The sequence below is a fragment of the Eubalaena glacialis genome, chromosome 2 (assembly GCF_028564815.1).
Source record: "Eubalaena glacialis isolate mEubGla1 chromosome 2, mEubGla1.1.hap2.+ XY, whole genome shotgun sequence".
Taxonomy (NCBI): domain Eukaryota; kingdom Metazoa; phylum Chordata; class Mammalia; order Artiodactyla; family Balaenidae; genus Eubalaena; species Eubalaena glacialis.
This window is the reverse complement of record NC_083717.1, coordinates 161,363,518-161,386,885: the sequence shown is the minus strand read 5'-3', so window position 1 is coordinate 161,386,885 and position 23,368 is coordinate 161,363,518. Positions and strand designations below refer to the sequence as shown.

General features: G+C 47.1%; 1 protein-coding gene across 1 annotated transcript in view; it reads left to right on the top strand.

Moving 5' to 3' along the window:
• ZFYVE26 (zinc finger FYVE-type containing 26) overlaps window positions 1–21,728 on the top strand; it is a 61,924-nt gene extending 40,196 nt beyond the window's left edge. Inside the window, exons 30-42 of the mRNA XM_061180953.1 lie at window positions 1,530–1,561; window positions 2,350–2,486; window positions 3,779–3,999; window positions 6,606–6,753; window positions 7,077–7,286; window positions 7,765–7,983; window positions 12,403–12,600; window positions 13,270–13,469; window positions 14,244–14,385; window positions 14,688–14,747; window positions 15,858–16,040; window positions 17,150–17,194; window positions 19,320–21,728. Coding sequence (XP_061036936.1) covers window positions 1,530–1,561; window positions 2,350–2,486; window positions 3,779–3,999; window positions 6,606–6,753; window positions 7,077–7,286; window positions 7,765–7,983; window positions 12,403–12,600; window positions 13,270–13,469; window positions 14,244–14,385; window positions 14,688–14,747; window positions 15,858–16,040; window positions 17,150–17,194; window positions 19,320–19,523 — 1,999 coding nt within the window. The 3' untranslated portion in view covers window positions 19,524–21,728. The remainder of the gene's footprint in view (window positions 1–1,529; window positions 1,562–2,349; window positions 2,487–3,778; window positions 4,000–6,605; window positions 6,754–7,076; window positions 7,287–7,764; window positions 7,984–12,402; window positions 12,601–13,269; window positions 13,470–14,243; window positions 14,386–14,687; window positions 14,748–15,857; window positions 16,041–17,149; window positions 17,195–19,319) is intronic.
• The last annotated feature ends 1,640 nt before the right edge of the window (window positions 21,729–23,368 follow it).

The window sequence follows — 23,368 nt, the reverse complement described above, 5'->3', positions numbered from 1 at the left end:
ATTCTGGCTTGTTATCCACAACTAGAAGAGCCCACACACTTTCCTGTGCACAGTTCAGCTGAGAACGAGCCTCAGAAACTGCTCATGCCTCTGGCAAGACAGGTCAAGACTGTGTTTGCCAGCCCAGTATTGCTCAATTTTTTCCACTACTTCTAGCAGCAAAGGAGGGTGAAACTAAGACTCCTAGAGCATGTGGGAATATGAGCCAAAGCAGCTATCCAAGAGCAAAATTACTTTGACTTCTTCATGTTTTACTAACAGACTTAAAGGGATTTTACATTCTGCCCAATAGCTCAACAGCATTTTCGTGTTTCTTTCACTATGAACATTTTTTTAACATTATTTACCATGGTGATTACTGACCTGATAGGAAGGAAGACATGCCGTGTTCATACCACAGTTTCTGTGACCCTGGCATACCACTGCCTCCCTCTGGGTGGGGGACAGGGAAATTACCCATTTATCATACTGCTGAGATTTGAAATGAGCAGTTGGTATCAGTGAGGATTCTGTCATCCAGCAATCACTGAGCAATAATCACTTTGCCCTCGAGGAGCCCCCATTTTAGTGGGGAGACAGCCAAAACACAGACCACAGAGCCCTTGGGTAAGTGCAGTGTGGAGACACACCCAGCTTAGCCCAGTGATCAGGAGGGTTTTCTAGAGGTGTGGCACTTGGACTGAGCCTTAGAGGATGAGAAGTTGGTAGGAAAAGAAGCTGAAACAGAGCATGCCCAAAAGTGGGAGTAACAACTGCAAAGGTAGGGGCAGGAGAAAATGTGGGTCCTTTGAGGAAGTGTAAATAGGTAGGTGATGGGCTAAGGTTCTGGACTCAGAGGCTGGCAGCTGAGCTGGGAGGACCTAGGGAATGGCACAAAGGCTTGGAGCTTGCTCTTTGACAGCATGGGCTGGGGTTGACCAGAAGGCTCCTCGTGCAGGTGGTAGACTTGGGCTCTGGCTTGTGACATTGGAATTTAGTGGTTGGTGGCACCAACTGAACTTGATCAGAGCCCGTAGTAGTGTGGGGAGGACTTTTATGGGTTGAGCAGAGGTCATGGGTGGTAGGAGATGGTCTCAAGAGGCAGCCAAGCCATAAGGAGCTTTGTCTGCTAAACTGCAAATGTGGAATATTTTACCCTGAGGAGCTATCAAAGAATTTTAAGCAGAAGCATAACATGACCAGATTTGCATTTTTGGAAGCTTGCTGTAGCTACAAAGTAGAGAATAGCTTGGTAGAATCAAGGAGACCAATTGGGAAGCTATTGCAAAGGCTCTAGCATTAAATGATGAGGGCCCTCTCTGAGGCAGGGATGAGGAGAGAGATGGGGACATTTAAACAGGTATTTTAAATGGAACGGGCAAGAAGTGGTAAGTGGTTGGCTGTGACAGGTGAGGGAGAGAAAAGAGTTTTGGATGATTCCCTGATAATCTCACTCGGGTAACAGTAAATGTCAGTGCTATACACTAAGCTCAAAACAAAGAGCACGAGGAGGGATTCAGGCATTTCACTTTTTCTTTCTCTGTTTCCAGTGCGCCAGAGGAGAATCGAGGACAACCAGGAGGTAAGGCTGAATCACATTCCCTGTGACTTTTTTTTTTTTTTTTGCTGCACCACCCAGCTTGTGGGATCTTAGTTCCCCGACCAGGGATTGAACCCACGCCCTTGGCAGTGAAAGCATGGAGTCCTAACCACTGGACCACCAGGGAATTCCCTCCCTGTGACTTTTTGTCTCTATGCTCAAGTTGGCTCTTCCTTCAGCATATCTGCTGCAACTAACACCCTCAGTGGCAACTCAGTCCAACAGGTTGACCAAAGAAAATTCTTGGCATTTCTGTCAGGCTATTTCCCTTAAGGTTTGTCATCATATTAACCTATCATACTGGCCCATTAGCTTCCAGCATCGAGAAGGCCAGCAGCCAAAGAATTTGGTCCTTAACTTTTAGTAGCTTATTTTTCTTTCTTCCCCCCTAGGTTTCCCTTCACCACCATCCTGCCTTCCAATGCTCCCTCCTTCCCCTCGGTAATCACTATTAATAGTTTGGGCAGGTTAGTTTTTAGAGTAGCCAATGGCTCATCCCTCCATTTGGGAAGCATGCACCATTCATAGTTTCTCGTGTGAAGCAACAAGTTTGTGTGACAAACATTGTAACACTCATTCCAGGTCTGTGCCTGGAGAAGAAAGTTTGAGATACCCAAGGTGGTCTCCTAAAGGAAATAAAAGGGACCAAAAGGAGAGAAAGGGCCCTAAGATATCAGGCAGGGATCTGCCTGCAGCTTGTGGCTCCCTGGGCTGGGCTAGACTGGACTGCCGGCCAGTGAATGACACATGAACGGCATTTGTCTTCTCAGCACCAGACAGCCCCAAGAGCGAAAGCCCTCCATACTCAGCTGTGGTGAGAGTCCCCAAAGCAGCTGAGGTGGAATGGATTTTGGATCTGAATGAGGAGGAAAATGAGCTGGTGCGGAGTGAATTTTACTATGAGCAGGTAATAGCAATAAAATGTGATGGTCATTTGAGTTTCCTTATGATGTGTAGTAGCATGGCAGGAAACGCAGAGTTGGGCAAACACAAGCAGGCCTTCACTTGCTCACAGTGTAATATCATGGGAGCTAAGACAAGTAAACCAGTTAAAGCAGAAAATGAGGAACAGCTTGAGAAATACACAAGAGGAAATCAGGAAAGGCTTCGTGGAAGAGGTAGCATTTAAGAAGAGCCTTGGAAGTACAGTAGGAGTTTGACAAGCAGAAGTTTGGGTGTCCTGAGTGGAGTGAGGATAGGAGAAGGACAAAGAGTTCCAAACTCAAACATCCAAGCGAAGGCACAGTATCAAAAATGATTGGGGGGCTTCCCTGGTGGCACAGTGGTTGAGAATCTGCCTGCCAATGCAGGGGACACGGGTTCGAGCCCTGGTCTGGGAAGATCCCACATGCCACGGAGCAGCTGGGCCCGTGAGCCACAATTGCTGAACCTGCGCGTCTGGAGCCTGTGCTCCGCAACAAGAGAGGCCGCGACAGAGGCCCGCGCATCGCGATGAAGAGTGGCCCCCGCTTGCCGCAACTAGAGAAAGCGCTCGCACAGAAACGAAGACCCAACACAGCCAAAAATAAATAATAAATAAATAATAAATAAATTAAAAAAACAAACAAAAAAAAAACAGTACAAATAATTTGTTTAAAAAAAAAATGATTGGGGAATTAGAAGTGGTTTAATTTGGAGAGAACATAGGGTGTTAATGGAGAGGTAGGAAAGGTAGGGTTGAAATAGGCTATTTATGTGTAGGGCCTTGCACTCTGCAGTAAGATATATGTACTTGGTAGGCATCAGGGCCATGGAAGGTTTCAGAGTGTGCTTTAGGAATATTAATTTAGCAGCACTGTTTCCAGTGGCTTGAAACAAAGACTTCTCCAGGTAGCCAGACAAGCAAGATGACTATCGTCCAAGCCAGCATTAAGGAGCACCTGCGCTAGTGGGACAGTAGACTAAAAAAGAAGGGCACCTACAGACATTCCCAAGAAGTAGGTAACACATGGACACAGCTGCCTTCCTCCCAGTAAGGAGACAAAAACCTAGCAGCCAGAACTTTGCCAGTGCTACTTAGAACTTCTGAAGTATGATTAGCTCTACTTCTGCTTTGCTGTGGGATTTTTGGCTCCTTCCGTCAGGGTTTTTCAAGCTTTGTGAAACGGGAAGAATAATTCCTCCCTCCCAGCTACATTTGAAGACTTGCTTTGTTCCAGGAACTCACAGTGTGCTTCTCTCATCTTCCACCTGGGCCAGGCCCCCAGTGCCTCCTTGTGTATCGCCATCCTGAATCTGCACCAGGACAGCGTTGCCTGCGGCCACCAGCTGATTGAGCACTGCTGCAGGCTGTCCCAGGGGCTCACCAACCCGGAGGTGGATGCGGGGCTGCTCACAGACATCATGAAGCAGCTGCTGTTCAGCGCCAAGATGATGTTCGTCAAGGCGGGCCGGAGCCAGGACCTGGCTCTTTGTGACAGGTAAGTGGAAATGAGTCTCTCTTCTTTTTCATGGTGGTCATGTCTATCCAGCTTCTTTTTCTGACCCTACTGTGGGTTTTCACCTCCCAGTCCTCTGACAAGACATGCTGAACTGTTTTGCATCTCCCTTTGACGTTGATGAAATGCTGTTACCAGATCACAAGCAGTCTTCCTCTCCCTACGTTGACAGCCTGTGTTCTTCTCTTTCCCTGAGTGGATCCTCAAGGCAGGTTCTCTAGCTATACAGTCTTTCTTTTCCAGTTGGAAAGAAAGACTGGTTAATTTGTAATGAAAATCAATTTTGGAGAGCACCTTTAGTCTCTGTGGAACTTTCTGGCTTTTAAAGGAGATGTGTCCTCTACCCGAGTCTTGACCAAATTCGGACTGTGGCCTCAGGGAGTTCTGGGTAACAGATCTATCAAGCACACTGCGGACTGGTCTATCCCTATGTCCCAGGGAGGAATGTGAGTCATAAAGTAGAAGTTTCTATGGAAAAGCGAGGATTAGGCCCCAGCTCCCTACACAACCTGCTCTGCCTCCATTCATTAACCTGACAGTGAAAACTCCCAATTCCCGGCTTATCCACCCAGATGTGTGACTCACGTTGTGCATTCCCAGCTCTCAGTCCTAGCCAGATTTGAGAGCGAAGAGCATAATTTTCTTTGACGTGTCAGTGCTTCAGGCACTTGCCCAGAGCACTGGCCTGCAAACTCACCAGATAACAGAGAGCGCAGTGACTCTCAGCTTCACCGCTTCCTAGCTCTGTAACCTTAGATGAGTCTGTTAACGACTCTGGGCCTCGGTTTCCTCCTCTAGAAAATGGGGGTGATAATAATACTTATTTCATATGGCTGTAAAGTGAGAGTACTGTATCCATATAAAGGGCTAAGAACTGAGCCTGTGTACTCCAAAAATGTTAGTTTTATTATTCTTATTAGCAAAAACCAGAAGGTTGAGAAAGGCAGAAGGAGGTGGGACAGAAAGTGGAAGGAAATATAAAGGAGTTAATTTCACTTATATCAAGAGGCAAAAGATGCTACATCATTTTTCAAGTTGACAAATGAAAAATGAGCTGTATAATATGTTAAATACAATTTTTTAAATAACCATGAAAAAACCCAAAACTCTACCAATTTATCAGAAATGGAGGAGAAGGGAAGGAAAGAACAGAAACCATTTTATATAGCAAAAGGTAGAATTTAAGGCAAAAATAAAGATATATCTAAATATTTCTCAACTATCAGAAATGTAAATGAGATAAAATCTTATTAACAGAAAAGGATACTTAGATGGGTACTGGAGAACAAATCTAACAGCAAGTCCTATACTTCCTTCAAAATCTAATATAGATGGAGGAAATATCCACTTTGGGCTAAGGGAGCAGAAATTAAGGAAGTCCTTGCTTGGGTAGGATTCTCACCCATCCCCAGGTGCCATGGGCTTCTCTGACACTTAATAGCAGTGGTTTCAAATTACACATTCTTTCTCCCCAGCCCTGGAATCGGTACACTCACCCTAGGGAATCGCTGCACTTGTGCCCAGTTGCTGATGATAATAGATTCATCTCTCATGTGTGTTTAGAACTCCTGGTTTGCAGAGTATTTTTCCGCTGTTTTTAACTCATACCTTCTTCTGTAGACAAATAAATAAATGTTTAAAAACAAAACTCACACCACCTGTTACACACGTCCAATACATTATGATACCAAATTTGCTTTTACACACTATACTCTCCCCTGCCCATCCCCACTAGGTTGAGAATCACTGATGTACTGAATCCCTTTCCAGGGAAATCAGTGGACAAGTCAGGATCCGCAGGGGATTTTGATAGAATTATGATACAAGATTCAAGAACCTTGAGTGTAGGCCTGTCTCAGGCAGGGCTAAACAGAATGATCCCAGACAGCTCTCTGGGCTCCATTGTTATAAGGTTTTTGCAATCACCAGGTGTCAGGAATAAGATCAAAGGCAGCAGTCCTAGTAACAAGAGTCCATCCTTAACCCAGAGAAAGGATGTCAAGTTCAGGGCACTCGAATCTGAGGCCCCTGCCCAGCAGCACCTCCAGAGGATGGTAGTGATGTGACCTCTGTACTGACCGGGAGTGCAGGCTGCCGATACAGTCCATATACGCTCTCCCAAGCAAGCAGGGTTCCAGAGAACCAAAAAGAAACAGGTAGCTTGCGAGCTCCCAGCGTTCGGTATAAAGGCCTTGCCTCAAAATAGGAGACCTGAGTGTCCCGGAGCGTCCGTACTCCATGTATTGATAGCTAACGTTTGATGAGTGCCTACAAAGCTCTAGACACCATCCTAAGCTCTTTTCCTTCGGTTATTTCATTTTATCCTTAAAACTCCCTGTTATTCTATCCATTTTACAGATGAGTAAATTGAGGCTGAGAAAGGTTAACTAACTTGCCCAAGGTCATAGAGCCGCTAAGTGACAGAGTTGAGTTTCCGAGAGTCTGACTCCAGAGTCTTTTCTCCCATGTACCTCACAATTCTCATTATCACATTTCACATTGGAAATGAAATAGAAAACCTTTAAGCAGCACCTGTTCTTGGGATGACCCTGTGGAGCCTCACTGCCTTGCCCTTTTCCTCCCTGTAGCTACATCAGCAAGGTAGATGTGCTGAATATTTTAGTTGCTGCTGCCTATCGCCACGTGCCATCTCTGGATCAGATCTTGCAACCAGCCGCAGTAACCAGGCTAAGGAACCAGCTTTTGGAAGCTGAGTACTACCAACTGGGCGTTGAGGTGAGGCACAGACAAAGCTGACATCTACCCCAACGAGTTACCTCCTCTAGTTGTCCTTGGCCATGGGGAGTGTCTAGGGCATGACCGGTTTGCCAGTGTGAGAGTAATGGCAGGTGGGGTGGTAGGGAGGGAAATGATTGACACCAAGGGGATAGAATCGGTCTTTGGGACCGACACCAAGGGGATAGAATCGGTCTTTGGGACCAACACCAAGGGGATAGAATTGGTCTTTGGGACCGACATCAAGGGGATAGAATCGGTCTTTGGGACCCTCAGGCATGGCTGTGGGTGCCTCTCCCTAAAAGGAGCAGTTTTTCCTCCAGGTCTCCACAAAGACTGGCCTTGATACCACCGGGGCATGGCACGCTTGGGGCATGGCCTGCCTCAAAGCTGGGAACCTCACCGCCGCACGGGAGAAGTTTAGTCGCTGTCTGAAGCCCCCTCTCGACCTCAATCAGCTGAGTCATGGCTCAAGACTGGTACAGGATGTGGTTGAGTACCTGGAGTCCACAGCGAGGCCACTTCTATCCGTGGTAAGAGCACAGCAGGCAGAGGGTGGGCTCCAGGGCCAAGGGGAGGCCCAGGAGCAGTAATGGCCTGGGGAGAGTATCAGCTTCCATTCAGCTGACAGTGGCAGCCCTGGCTCAGAGCTGTCAGGTTTGGATTTCGTTCTTTCCATTATATATGGTTAGATAAGTCATAAAGAGTCAAATTTCAAAAAAAAAAAAGAAAACTAATTTTAAAACAATGAAAATCACATATAATCCCGTACCCAGACTTAAGCAATATTTAGATTTTAGTGAATTTTCTTTGTTATGTTTTTGATTTAATTGGTGTTATACAGTTTATAATATATAGAATTTTATATCCTGCCTGTTTTCTACCCTTAAAACTATGTAATAGTGAGCACTTTTCCACATTGTTAAATATTCTTTGAAAACAGTATTTCCAGCGGCTGCCGAGAACTCCCTGAGTTCCATTGTTCCCTCACACTCTGTCCTCTCTTGGCAGCAAGATGATGATTACTTGGCCACCTTGAAAGAGCTGGAAGCTACCCTTAGGACCCAGAGCCTCTCTCTGGAGGTGATTCCTGAAGGGAAGATCATGAACAACACCTACTACCAAGAATGCCTCTTCTACCTGCATAACTACAGCACCAACCTGGCCATCATCAACTTCTATGTGAGGCACAGCTGCCTGCGGGAAGCCCTGCTGCATCTCCTCCACAAGGTGGGACTTGCAGACATGGCTCTCACACGGCAGTGCCTGCTTTGCCCACTTGGCTTGGCCCATCCAGTTTTCATGGAGGCAATAACCCCCCTTAACCTTACCCCGGGGTTGAGCTATGAGATCATCTCTGGCAAAGTCAGGTCCAAATGGCAAATTCTAGGGAATTCCCTGGTGGTCCAGTGGTTAGGATTCCACACTTTCACTGCCAAGGGCCCGGGTTCAATCCCTGGTCGGGGAACTAGGAACCTGTAAGCCTCATGATGCAGCCAAAAAAACAAAACAAACAAAACACAAATGGCAAATTCTATCTGCACAGATCATGATCTGATGAGTGTGCGAAAGTCTTAACCTGGATCCCAGATTGCCCTTCTGACTGGCAGTGACAAATTTCATCCCTTCTCCCAGAACATTTAGCAGAACCAAGTAATAGCTGAGAGCATGGTCTCTGGAATGAGATGCTTGGTATAAGTGGTGTGACCTTGAGCAAATTGCCTAACCTCTCTGTTTCCACACACTTCCCACCTGCTCTGGGCTGCGTCCTGCTGCTGACCCCAATGCTCATCCACTCAGGGTGGTTACCACAAAGGCCAGGAAGCACCCATGAGCCAGATCCTAAATTTGGGCCACAAGTATCTCGTAGAAGGAGAGTGTGCCCTCCTTTTTTCCCTCTGACATCCTCTGCCCTCCTCCCACAGGGGGCAAAGGCACCCCTGAAGTGCATTATTTCTTTGGAGCCATTGTTAAGCCAAGTCAGGACTCTGTTTCACCATGACTCTTTGGCCTTCTCTTTTTTATCTGAAAGTCCCATGAAATTTTTCTGAGGAATTGACTGATTAGTAACAAATTTCATATAAAATTAAAGGAGCTTGAGGTATGCTTTAATTCCAATCTGCTGCCTTCATCCAAAATGGCAGCCATTGAAAGTTTACAAATAGGCATATCTTCTAGGATTTCTCCAAGTGAGTCAACAGTACAGAGTCGTGGTAACCATACCCCTACAGGACAGCGAAAGGGAAATGTTTTTACTACTGCCTTAGCTACTGTGTCTTAACCGGGTGTCAAGAATATTGTAAAAGTTATATTATTTGGCGTTTAATTGCTAACCTGTTTCCTTTTCTTCAGTTTCCAAAAGAGTTTTGAGGTAAAGCTACTTCACCTCACCCAGTTCTGTTTCTTCTAACTGATGACCACTCCAGAGGGTTAAGCTGCTTACTTACTTATTTCTGTATAAGCTGACGACAGCATTGCCCCTGCTTTACATTAGTCAGAGCTAGGAAAGAAGGCTTCTTTTTATCTCCTGTAATCACAACTACCCTTGAACTGAAGTATCTTACCTTCTCAAGCAGGTGGGGAACAACAGAAAAAAACATTGTGAAAACTACGACTGAATGCCTAGAGCATGGAAGATGTGGTGTTTCTAGCCTCATTCCCTGCCTTTTCACCCCTTACCCACCACACTGCCCCAGAGTGAGCTTTCTAAAACATAGTACATGTTATTTATGTTATTCTTAATTCATGTTATTCCTCTCTCTAAAAGGCCTTCGGTGGATCCCCATGGCCACAAGATGAAGTCCAAATTCCTTAGCATGAATGCAGGACCCAACAGTATCAGGCCCCCTTATTTCTCCAGTTTATTTTCACTGCAAATCCTATCTATGCTCTATATTCCAGACTTGCCAAATTACTTAAATTTTCCTGGTTGTACCATGCCCTTTCTTACTTCCATGAGTCTGCATTGCTGTTTCCCCGTACCTAGAATGCCCTGCCCCTCCTTGTTTTCTTGAAAAACTCCTGTTTATCCTTCCAGACCTTCTGTATTGAGCATTCACCTCTTCCTATAAACCATCACTGTACCAGGAACATAACTCTGTTATTGCATTTATCCCACTGGATTGCAACTATTTGTTTACAATTGTGTCTTCGCATCTGGAGCAAGAAGGCCCATATTTACCTTACCTGGTGTCTTCAGGCACCTAGCCTAGTGCCAGTTATGAATGAATGAGTGGATAGATGAATGGATGAAATGGAAGTTCTTTTTTTTTTGGCTGTGTTGGGTCTTCCTTTCATTGCTGCACACAGGCTTTCTCTAGTTGCGGTGAGCGGGGGCTACTCTTCATTGCGGCTAGCGGGCTTCTCATTGCGGTGGCTTCTCTTGTTGCGGAGCACAGGCTCTAGGCATGCGGTCTTCAGTAGTTGTGGCTCGCGGGCTCTAGAGCGCAGGCTCAGTAGTTGTGGCGTACAGGCTTAGTTACTCCACGGCAGGTGGGATCTTCCCGGACCAGGGATTGAACCCATGTCCCCTGCATTGGCAGGCGGATTCTTAACCACTGTGCCACGAGAGAGGTCCCAAAATGGAAGTTCTTAAGGGGTTGAATGGCCAAATGGTTTTCTTTTCTATGACTGTGGAATGGGGGTTTATGACTCACAGTCTCTGAACCACAGATGAACTTCAGAAGTGAGCAGATTAGTATGTGTTTGCACTTTCCTGATGAGCTGGTCTATGATATTTATCATTTATTCATTCATCCAAGAAATAGTTATTAAATAGCCAAGGACTGTTCTTCACAACAGTGATGAAAAAAAAAAAGGCAGACAAAAATAGCTGCTCTTTAAAACTTACATTATAGTAGGGAGAGAGACAATAAACAAGATAATAAGATACATAGTGTAGGTGACAAGTAATAAGAAGAGTAAAGTGGGGGAGAGGGAAGGGACGGATTGTGTAATTTTAGACAGGGTGCCCAGGACAGATGACATCTGAGTAAAGGCCTAAAGTAGGTGGGGAATGAACTGTGCAGATTGTGGAGGAAGCACGGTCCAGGTGGAGGGAGTAGCAAGGGCAAAGGCCAGGGCAGCTTGAGCAGAGTAAGCTGGGGAAAGGGTGGTAGCAGATAAGGTCAGAAAGCTAACAGGGCCTAGATCATTTAGAGCCTTGTAGACATTATGAGGACTTGGGCTTTGTGCTGAGTGAGAAGGAAAACCATTGGAAGATTTTGAGCAGAGAAGTAACATGATCTGACTTATGTTTTAACCGAATCATTCAGGTCGATTGGTTGGCACTAGTCAAAAAAGAGGCAGGAGTGGAAGATGGTAGACCAGGGAGGAGGCCATTGCAATCATCCAGGCAAGTGGTGATGATGACTTGGACCAGGATGGTACATGGAGGTGGTGAGAAGTGGTCAGCTACATACAGATTCTGTATGTATTTTGAGGTGTAGCCAATAGAATTTGCTAATGACTTTTATGTCGTGGTGTAAGAGAAAGATGGCTAAGGTTTTTGGCCTGAACAAATAGAAGAACAAAATTGCCATCTGAGAAGGAGAAGACTGCAGAAAGAGCAGATTGGGAAAAAACAATCAGGAGTGCAGTTTTATATCAATATGTATCGTTCTCTAGAGACCAAAGAGGACTTTTTGCGTCGGCAGTTGGGTGTAAGTTAGGTGTACAATTCTGGAGTTCAGAAAGAATAAACAGGCTGGGAATAGAGATTTAGACGTAATCAGCAGATAGATAAATTTAAAGCCCTAAGACTTATGAAATCAAAAGAGTGAGTAAAGAAGAGAGAACAGGGACTTCTCTGGTGGCACAGTGGTTAAGAATCCACCTGCCCTTGCAGGGGACACGGGTTCGAGCCCTGGTCCAGGAAGATCCCACATGCCACGGAGCAACTAAGCCCATGCGAGGCACCAGTACTGAGACCGGGTGCTGCAACTACTGAAGCCTGCGCACCTAGAGCCCGTGCTCCACAGCAAGAGAAGCCACCACAATGAGAAGCCCGCGCACCCATCGAAGAGTAGACCCCGCTCGCCACAACTAGGGAGAAAGCCCACGCGCAGCCAAAAAACCCAACGCAGCCAAAATAAAGAAAAGAGAACAGCTCCCTCCTAAGCCCTGGAGAGATTAGGAGGAATCAGCAAAGGAGACTGAGAAGGCATAGCCAGAGAAGTAGAAAGAAAACCTGGTGGGGGTGGTATCCTGGGGGCCAAATAAAGAAAACTTTTCAAGGAGGAAGCCATCAGCTGTATCAAAAACTGTTGACAGAGCAGGTGGAAAACAAGGACTAAGAATTTTAGATTTAACAACATAGAGGTCATTGGTGACCTAAGGGGCAGTTGCAATGGAGTTGTAGGTGCAAAAGCTAGATGTGAGTGAGTTCAGGAGACAGTCACCGGAGAGGAACTGGAGACAGGGAGTGCAGATAACTCTGTCAAGGAGCTTTTCTGTACGGAGAAGGAGAGAAGGGGAGCAGTCACCCGAGCGGGATTCTCAAAGGGTTCTATCTGTGATGTGCAAAAAGATAAGACGCACCACTGTGGGAGGATGCTGAAGGGCTGTGAGTGGAAGGAAACTCAGAATGGGTCCCAGACAGTGCCAGAACCAGGCTCAAGACTTCTGACTTTTCGCTTTGCCCTGCTCCAGGAGAGTCCCCCAGAAATCTTCATAGAAGGCATTTTCCAGCCAAGCTATAAAAGTGGGAAGCTACACGTTTTAGAAAACTTGCTAGAATCCATTGATCCAACCTTGGAAAGCTGGGGAAAGTACTTGATTGCCGCCTGCCAACATTTACAGAAGAAGAACTACTACCACATTCTGTATGAGCTACAGCAGTTTATGAAGGTAACAGCAGCCCCATCCTGCCTTCCACCTCTGTCCCTGTTGGCCTGTCACGTGGGGAGACTGTGCAGGATGAGGGAACAAGACTGTCGTTTTTGTTCCTGGCCTTGCTCCTTGACTAAGCCTGCAGCAAATCCATGTTACTCTCTAGCATTCTTACATAATATCAGGATTTCCATTCTCATCCTAAAGAGGCAGACTTTAATCTTGTCAGTAATAGCATTCTTCAGAATTCAGGGAATGTAAAGATAAAAAAGAGGGATATGGTAATTTCAAGATCAACATGGGGCATGAATGCAGAATTCATAAGGAATGAAGGAGAAGTAAGTGTTTTTAGAGAAGATGCATGAAAGGAGAGGGATCATGTTTCTTCCAATCTGTCTGAGGGTGGCCAACACTAAATCACAGAGAAATTGGCTTATTCAACGCCAGAGTAAAAGTGAAGGCAAGTCGAATGGAGAATCAGAAGTCTCCTTTTTAAAGATCTCTTTTGTGGTGGAATAACATCCTACCTAAGGTCCCAGCCAGTCAGTTCACTTTCGGATCTCTTGGGCCTCTGAGGGAAAGGGTGCTGGCAGCCAGGCTTCACGGGGGGAAATCAGATCAGAATTCTCCTCACACCCCCCGCCATCCAAATCTCCTTTGACCTGAACATTCATTTTCCTCTTCCAGGACCACATCCGGGCCGCCATGACCTGTATTCGGTTCTTCAGTCACAAAGCAAAGACATATACGGAGCTGGGAGAGAAGCTCTCTTGGCTGCTTAAGGCCAAGGACCACCTGAAGATCTACCTCCAAGAAACCTCCCGCCGTACTGGAAGGAAGAAAACCACCTTCTTCCGAAAGAAAATGACGGCAGCTGATGTGTCAAGGTAACTTGGGGTTCAGGGAACAGTTGGGGTGGGGCAGAAAGGCTGGAACCGAGGGTCTGTCGGTGATGCAGCTGCTCTTGCCCATCTCTGAACTCTTGGGAAACAAACACATACACATACATGCACACACCTAACAGGAATCATTCCTGGATGACAGTGTCCGGTACAAGCCCGGAAAGCAGCCAGAGGAGCTTGTAGGCGAAGAGGAAGGTAGGGGAGGGGCGGGGACCGGGATCACATGTGACAGTCAGACTAAGCCCCTACCCCTTACAAGAGGCAAAAGAGGTCCTGGGTGATCTGGCCCCTGCCTGCATCTCCATCTTATCTCATGCTACTCTCTCCTTTCTTGTGGCACTTCAGGCACCCTGGCCTCCTGGGGGTTCCTCAGCACCCCAAGTCCTTCCCTCCTCTCAGCCTTTTTGCTGAGAACACAACATCTGAAGTAAATGCTCCACCGCTACCGTTTATCCCTTCACGGTCCCAATCGCTAGATACTTGATGTGTCTGTTTGTTATCCACCTCTCCTCTGGCCTCTGGACTCTGCAGGGCAGGGTTCATGTCTCTCTCGACCGCTGTTGTTGTTAGTAGCACACCGTGCTCCACAAACACTCATCAGCCGCTTTTGTCTTGTCGTAACTGCTCAGAGGGTACTTTGGATCTCTTTTCCCTCCACATCCTTTCTTCTGCCTTTTCCGTTGCCATCCTATTATGATTTCTCAGTCACCTGGCCCTAGTTACTCCTGAGGCTAGACTGTGCATCTCCTGTCACCATAGGCACATGAACACACTTCAGCTGCAGATGGAAGTGACCAGGTTCTTACATCGCTGCGAAAGTGCTGGGACCTCTCAGATCACCCCCTTGCCTCTGCCAACCCTGTTTGGAAACAACCACATGAAAATGGATGTTGCCTGCAAGGTATGCACAATGTGTCAGACCTCCGGCAGGCTGTTCTCTTTCAGAGTGCCTATCACACTTGTAATCGTGTAGTTATCATTATTTCAGTCATTCTTTTGATGGCTGCCTCCCCGATGGAATGAGAGCCCCGGAAGGCTGGAGATGGAGTCCGTTTTGATTACTCTTGTATCACTAGTGCCTGCACTCAGTAGAGTCTCCACAAATATTTGTTGAATAAATGAATGAATGAGGGCCTCGTTCTTGATTGAGGGGCTGCTCCAGTAATTCTTGCTTCTTTAAGCATGTTTCCCTCTCATTTTCAGGTCATGCTAGGAGGGAAAAATGTAGAAGATGGTTTTGGAATTGCATTCCGTGTTCTGCAGGTATGACTCAGATTACTCAGGATTATACTGAGGGCGATCAGCACATGACCACAGTTCTGTGAGAGGTCATTCTTCAGAAAATTTTTATCCCAAGGAAAGCAGATTTACATGTACATCAAGGATGAAATCAGCAAGAGGGCTGTTACAGAACTGGGTCAAATTCAAGACTGTAGGCCACTTTGCCAAAAGCCAAGCAACCAATGACGAGTTCATCAAAAGCTATCAAATAACTACCTGACACGAGGTCTAGGAGAGTTCCACACAGCTGTCCTCACTGCGGGGGAGCGTGGCTGGAGGAGGTGGCAGAGGGGCTGCGGTGCGGGGGTCCTATTCAGTGGGAGGGGCCCCTGGCATCAAGAGCTGCCCCTCCATCCTTCTGTCCATGAGCCGGCTCGAGGCATACATTTTCTGTTGCTTGTGATAAGAGGACATGGGTACAGCTGTGGCACTGGAGCAGAGGATGGAGCAGGGCGCCAAAACCATGAAAAGCCAGACCACTCCCCACCACACAGTGACACACAGGCACGCTGAGGCCCATCACCCTCCAGGCAGACACGGTCTTCACGCACTGTGCACCTAAAGGATCAAAGACAACAAACAATCTGACAGCTTTCTTTCTTCCCACCCATTTTCCATGTTGGACAAAGACCCCAAGGCAACAAAACGTTTATCTGGTAGTTTCTAGCAAATCAGTCTTTTGGTGAATTGGTCTGTTTCCTAACACCAAGGCATCTCTTAACAGAGCACCAAGTGTCCAGGGCAGCCAATATCAGCCACCGACATCCATTTTCCAAGAGAAAGGTGACTCGTTAGAGAGAGAATGTACTGGTCTTGGGCATTTGATTAGAATATTTTCAGAAAGTGACACGGCAGCAAGTGAGATGTACCAGTGTAGATATCAAAGTTACGATTTTTATGGATGCTTCCTAAATGTCTGCCGAACTCCAAAAGAGGAACTTTTTGCTGATTGTTTGTTTGTTTATGTATGTTCTCTATTGGGACTACAGCCTTGTCTACCCCAAGCCCAGTGGGAGCTCTGTAAATGTCACCTCCCTTCCCGCCATTGGTGTCCCTGCCTCCCTACACCCATCACCCCATGTTCTGTTCTAGGACTTCCAACTGGACGCTGCCGCAACCTACTGCAAAGCCGCCCGGCAGTTGGTGGAGAGGGAGAACTACAGTGAGATCCGACAGCTACTCAAATGTGTCAGCGAGTCAGGCATGGCGGCCAAAAGTGACGGGGACACCATCCTCCTCAACTGCTTGGAAGCGTTCAAGAGAATTCCACCCCAGGTGCGCTCACCCCCAGACCTCTCAGCTCCTCTATCTATTTCAGTGTCTTCACATCCCCCTCTTTGTTTTTCTCTCCCCCATACTGTACCTGAAACTCTACAAGATCCCTCTGTCTTTCTGACCCCTCTGTAATGATGGCCTCACTAACCAACCCTTCCCTGGAAAGAAAATTCATGGTGATAACTACTATATCCAGAGGCCGTCCCTCAGCATCCCATTGTCTGATGCTGTTGGCACCCGGAAGTGTCTGTGGACCGACAGAGTTGAGTTTCTCCCTGTGATTGTAGAGGAGGTCATCGTGGGCCTGCAGGTGGCCTTTGAAGCATGTCACCTGCAAAACTGTCCCCCGATGGCTTCCTAGTGGGGTGAACAAAGCCACATCCTTTCTTTTTTAATAAATTAATTTTATTTTACTTATTTTATTTTTGGCTGCGTTGGGTCTTCGTTGCTGCACGTGGGCTTTTCTCTGGTTGTGGCGAGCGGGGGCTGCTCTTCTTTGTGGTGCGTAAGCTTCTCATTGCAGTGGCTTCTCTTGTTGCAGAACACGGGCTCTAGGCGTGTGGGCTTCAGTAGTTGTGGCTCACAGGCTGTAGAGTGTAGGCTCAGTAGTTGTGGTGCACAGGCTTAGTTGCTCCGCAGCATGTGGGATCTTCCCAGACCAGGGCTTGAACCCGTGTTCCCTGCATTGGCAGGCAGATTCTTAACCACTGCGCCACCAGGGAAGCCCCACATCCTCTCTTGAAGGCCAAGGACAGGCCTCTTGTTTGCTGTTGCTTCTCAGATTCCCAAGCTTAGTGTTACCATTAACTTTCCTCTGTTGCTCTTATAGCAGGAGTTGAGTTTGGTTTTTGTGGGTTTTTTGGCCACGCCACGCGGCTTGTGGGATCTTAGTTCCCCGACCAGTGATTGAACCCGGGCCCTCAGCAGTGAAAGCATGGGGTCCTAACCTTTGGACCGCCAGGGAATTCCCAGGAGATGAGTTTGTAGAGAAGGGTCAGGCAGGTATCCCCACCCTGAGTCAGAACGGCTGGGCTGAGGTTGGGTTGGGCCCCGGCTCCCACGCTGGGGACCCCTCCATCTCATGAACACCGTGTCTCTGTTCTGCACAGGAGCTGGAGGGCCTGATCCAGGCGATAAACAGTGATGACAACAAGGTGAGCGGAACTGTCTCCACACCCAGTAACGCTCGGGAACAGCACTTTGGACTTGCCTTTTCACCTTTATCCTTTGCTCGCTACCATTCAACCTGTATCTCGGCCTCTTTGTTATCAGAGGTGGGGCTGAGACCCAGATAGGGGCGTAGAAGGGAGGGAATAGGTGGGGAACATGAGAAACCTGACCACATGAGCCTTTGCCCTCCCATTTCTTTATCCCCCAAGACACACATGTCCTAGGCTGCTCTCAACTCTCCATTTCCTATGGAGGTTTTCTCTCAGAGCCCTAGGAAATCCTCACTTTCATCTTCAGATTGACTCACTGAATGAGGTTCTGAGTGAGCAGGCATCTCTTTATCCTGGAGGAACAAGGGTACCCTCTACAGTAAGGAAAAAACCCACCCAACCCTTTGACCAACAATGTCTATTGGTGCCTCAGTCTCCAGAACAGGCCTTGCCCCTGAGGCCTGCAAGCTCTTCCTGTTGGGTAGGAAGTCGGTGAACCTTTGTGAAGGGTGCCAGCTGCTCCTGTTTGTGGCTCACCACAGGTTCAATCCACCTGCCATCTGGAGGAAGGCCCACAGGCCAAGAGAGGCAGGAGAAAACCAAGCCAGCCTGCCCTGGCCACTAGCAGCGGAATGATCTGGCAGCTGAGTTCCTTGTGAAGGAAACTAATGTTAGGCAAACAGCTTCTTACGCAACCACATTGCTGCTCCCCCTGGCGGTATTGCTAATCCCTGGACTGAATTTGCAGGGCATTTTTCATCTGAGGGTTTAGGGAGAACCTGTTCGTAACATTTCTTCACTTAATTCTGCAACATCCTGGTGAGATCCTGTGGAAAGGATGGAATTCTGACATCCTGAAATGTGGAAAATTACTTTTCTAGAATCAAAATGAGAACCCGACAGCCAGGCCAGACACCCAGGTTTCTTGATTCTCCGACTATGGTTCTTTTCCAAGCCTTCAGTGATCCTCCTGCTCTGTAGGACAGAGACTTTATGCCTGGGAAAGATGGACACTGAAAGCTGTCCAAGCGGAGCTGAGGACCTGGGTGAAGCGAATGTCCTAGGGCAGCAGGTAGATAACCATACTGCAGGACTTGATCACTTCAGTGAGCTCAGACATGTCAGAACATGTCTTCTAGCTGTAGGCGATTATCTATAATTGAGCTTAGGAAAGGAAGACTTTAGTGACCAAAGTAAAAAAAGAAGATGGAGCATTGAAACATCAAGAGAGAAGAGTCCCCTCCAACCACCAGAAGGACTGTCACGGCAGAAAGGCAGCTGCTAGCGGGAGCTCTGAGGCAACTCACCTGGGCCTTGCTGTTCGCTGGCCTGGAACCCTGGCTAACCAGGGGGGGTGCTGGTGAGGTCGTGGCCAGGGAAGGCAGGGGCTCTCGTCTCCACCCAGCTGGGCATTCCTGAGCTGGAGGGTGTCCTGAATGTAGGAAACTGAGCTGCCTCTGTGCCAAACTGCAAGTCAGATCAACCTGGGATCACGCCTTATTTAGAGTTTTTCTAATTGTGTGTCTGCGTTTTCTTCCCCACATTTCCTGTTAAAAGATTTTTAATTCAGCAGGTCAGAAACAGAAAATAGAGAAAGGGGCTCTGTGTGCCCATTGTAGGGGGCAGGTATGATGGCTCATTCATTCACTCATTCACTTCATGCATATTCATTGAACACCTGCATGCCAGACCCTGTGCTAGGCACCAGGAATGGTTAGAAAAAGCAGACACTATTCCTGCCATCCTAGCCAAGGAGGCAGTCATCAGTCAAATCAACAGCCAAATAACTACAAAACCACAGTTTGTCGGCAGTGAGGCCAGGAGGAAGCTGGAGAGCCCAGGAGAGTGAGGAGGGCCTTGGAGGGAGTGGACAGAGGCCAGACTCTGCCTACCTACCTTCTTCTTTTTGAAATTCTTAGCTTATTTGTAATAACTTTTTACACTATAAAATAACACAGTGTAATATTTAAAGAGTGGCCGTAATGTAATAACAGGCAAGAACCCAATTATTGCTTGGTAGGTGAGAAGTGGTATCTCATCTGCTTGAGCTCTCTGTGTGCCTGTTGGTGACTTGTCAGTGACGGTTTCTTTCCCGCTGTTTCTTACACCCAACTGGCAGGTTCAGGCCTACCTGACGTGTTGCAAGCTGCGTTCTGCCTACTTGATCGCCGTGAAGCAAGAACACTCACGGGCCGCGGTCCTCGTCCAGCAGGTGCAGCAGGCCGCCAAGAGCAGTGGGGACGCAGTAGTGCAAGACATCTGCTCCCAGTGGCTTCTGACAAGCCACAGCCGGGGTGCCCACGGCTCGGGTTCCAGGAAGTGACCCTGGGCTGCAGGGCCTGACAACTGTGGGAGGGGAGTGATGGGCATGCTTCCAGCTCTTTCCTCCTGTGGGACGGGACTTCCCTGGCTCCACCCCAGGTGGGAAAGAGCTGGAATTGGACCCGACTTGCCATCCTGGGCAAAGACAGGACCTTTCACGCAAGTGCCATGTTTCTGTGAAATTGTGGAGTGTGTGTGTTTGTCTGGAGATGGCCAGTTCTTTCTACCTCAGAGTGAGTGTGTGTGTGCACTCTCGTTGCGCTCATGTTTACGCCCAGGCATTTCTGAACAAATGAAACTCTTCCCCCCACTGCAAAGAGGCACTTTACTTTAGACTTCTGCCGGTCTGAAAACCTTCCCCGCGTTTTTGGTTCTTAACCCGGGTTCATCCTGTTTGTACACACTTCCCTCTGTGTGGAGACGTTCCAGTAGCTCCTTGTGACTAGAAGGGTTTTAACAGAGAATTATAGAGCAGCATGAAAAGGATTGCCTCTTTTTCCCTCCTTCCCTTCCCCAAACTCAGAGATGGCTTTAGGGCAGGTGCTTCCTGTGGTATAAAACCATTCTGAGTGTCTCTCCTCTCACGAGTGCAAGAGTTACCATGAATCTTTGGAAGGTGGTCTGAACAGAAAGGTCCTCAGGTGCTGGCATCTGAAAGCTGTGGCTACCCGTACACGTGATGGGGTCTTGAGCCCTACACATGGGCAGGAGGGGTGCCATCACGTTTATCCACAGGGAGAGAAAAGGGAACCTCTCCAAACAGGATTGCAAGAGAGTTGTTTACAAGCAAAGAACTGGCTTTTGTCAATATCCCTGCTGCAAAGTGAGAGAAAGTAGCTTCCTCTTTGAGAGTCTGGGGAGAGAAACAGTAGCCAAGACCCTGGGACTGAATGGCTAGACTTTGCCTGTTTGAGTTACAGGCCTATTTGTGCCCCTTAAATTGGTTAGGAAATCACTTCCTCTTCCCTCCTGCTTCTCTTCATTCTCTTCGGAACAGAAGGATGGACATGCAGAGACCCAAGGTCATTGAGAAGGCAGTGCACTTCTTTGTCTTAACAAAGGGAGTCACGGGTTCACTTTGAAGTTGGGCCAGCGGACAAGAATTAAATAAGGGGGGCTTCCCTGGTGGCGCAGTGGTTAAGAATCCGCCTGCCAATGCAGGGGACACAGGTTTGAGCCCTGGTCCGGGAAGATCCCACATGCCACGGAGCAGCTAAGCCCGTGCACCACAACTACTGAGCCTGCGCTCTAGAGCCCGCGAGCCACAACTACTGAAGCCTGCACACCTACAGCCCATGCTCTGCAACAAGAGAAGCCACTGCAATGAGAAGCCCATGCACCGCAACGAAGAGTAGCCCCCGCTCGCCGCAACTAGAGAAAACCTGTGCACAGCAACAAAGACCCAACTCAGCCATAAATGAATGAATTAATTAATTAATTATTTTTTTAAAAAAGAACTAAACAAGGGGATGATGAAATAGGTCATGTCCAGTTGGGCAACTAGGTGAAGTGCTCCTTTAATAAGCATTGGTCTGTCTTCCCACCGGAGATGTGACAGAGTTTTGGAAAAGGTCTGCCATAGTCCATGACTTGGATTTGCAAATGAGGGGTGTGAGGAAAGCTCCGCAGCTGCGAGCCTCCCACTAGCCAGAGCTCAGCCTGTTGATCTCACGTTTGCTGCTGAGAGAAACGGGAGCTAGAAGCCAAAGTCACTATCTCTGGTGTTTAGAAACCCTGTGGATTTCCCTCTGAACCAGGTTTTTTTAATAGTAAAATAAACAACTGTAAGAGCATCTGTCAGATTCAAAGTTTTGGTCCTCTTAGAGAGGGGAGAGGCTGAAAAGGAAATACTAGACCCCTTTATGGGGAAGTGTGACAAGTGGCTTTTCCTTCTTTGAATCATAGAATGCATCTGTCTCCCAGAAAACATCATTTCCTGGCATCTGCTTGCCCTTCTGAGTCTGCCCTTTTTGCACTGAACATAAGCACTTTATATAAATGGGTTGCAAATCTTACAGCCCTTAATTTGGGATGTTAAGACCAGATTTTCCTGACTCTCTCCTCAACTAGTTGAACTATAAAATAGGCAACCATTGACTAGACTGACGTAAGATGAAGCTAAAGGCTTTGGGGCATCAGGCTGTGGTCTCCAGCAAAAAACAAAATAACAAACTAATGGACACGTCAAAGGGTTGAATGTTTTACTACAAGCAAGTCTTAATAAAGTGTCTGTCCTACAAGTTCTTGGCTTCATGGCTCCTTTGTGCTGTCTTGCTCTTATCCTTCCCTTCCTTCATGCCTTGTGTTCTGTGTGGAGAGAAAAGGTGAGTGGGAAACGTGAGATGGCCTTCAACTCCTGAACTTCTCTAAATGATTCCCATGATAACTCAGGACTCAGGACTCATAACTCATAAATAACTTAGGATTTATCTCAAGATTCCTAATATGTTAAAAACTATTAGTGTACTCTCTGCCACCAGGAAACTGTTTTGCTTCATTCAGAGCGGTGGGTGGAGGTAGGTTATACATTCATCAGGTATAGAAGGCAAATGAGAAGTCCCTCCCATCCCTGTCCCCTTAGCCCAGTCCCCTCCCAGAGGCCACCAGGGTGACCAGTTTCTAACGTATAGTTCCAGAGCTATTTTATGCATAAAGAAGCAGTAACGCCTAAAGTATTTCATGGTGAAGATACACCATAACTATTTAACCAGTCTCTGTTGATGGACATTTTAGGTTGCTGCCATCTTTGCCACAACAGATTATGCTGCAGGGAATCGTCTTGTCTCGAATACCCTGGGTCAGAGGATATGTGCATTTGGTAAATGTTGTCAGTTGCCTTCCAAAGAGGTCATGGCAATTCGCTCTCCCACCAGCACTGTAGGACAGTGCCTGCTTTCCCACAGTTATCAAACTTTGTAGATCTTTGCCAGTCTGAGAATGAAAAATGGAACTCTGAAGTTTTTTTTTCAAGCTGTTAATTCTACGTATCTTTTTAATAGCAACCAAACTGTGACTCTTTGAAACCAGGTGTAGGGTCTTTGGGGAAAGTAGAATTCACGTTGGGCTTAGATAGTTTTCTTGCCACCCTCTGACAGCACGTGTGTGCAGTATGATACTTGAACCATGGACAGTAGCATTGCTGCCATTATCACCTTTCCCCAGAAACATGATCTCATCCAATTTCTCATTTAAAAAAATAAACAAAACTTCAAAAACAAACACAACAAACAAAAAGTAATGATGAAAGTAGACCTGAAAACCACCTGTTTGGGATCTGACACAAAGATGCGTCACAACAAAGGAAATTGGAACACCCAACCTAAGCCTAGGATAGAGGACACTATGTTTAGAAACCTGAGACGTTCCAAATTTACCAGATATCTTTGGCTGGAGCTTAAGTGAAGCAGATCAAATGCTGTCAGACTTTTCATACTCAAGCAACCAAATATCAATAGTCACAGTTACCCTGAGGGAAATGGCCTGTTCTTGGTCATCATCCTCTCTTCCACGGTAATGATGTTGACTAACCCATCCTTGAAACCTCCGATTCTACAATAAATTTATTCAACATCTGGTTTACTGAAGGGCTTCTTTGGTGGAGTGCTTTCCTGCTCCCTATTTCTTCACATTCTTATTTCTGCTTGGAACACTTTAACCACCTCCGCTACCCCAACCTTCCAGTCTTCTGTTGTTAAAACCCTTTCGTCAAGCCCCTTTCAAGTACCTTTTCTACAAATTATTTGCTGCTCTGGCTATACTTCCTCTTCATCCCACTGAAGGGCTAAAATTCTTCAAGGTCTTATCCATTCTCTCTTGACACTATTATACTCTCCCATACAATCCCAT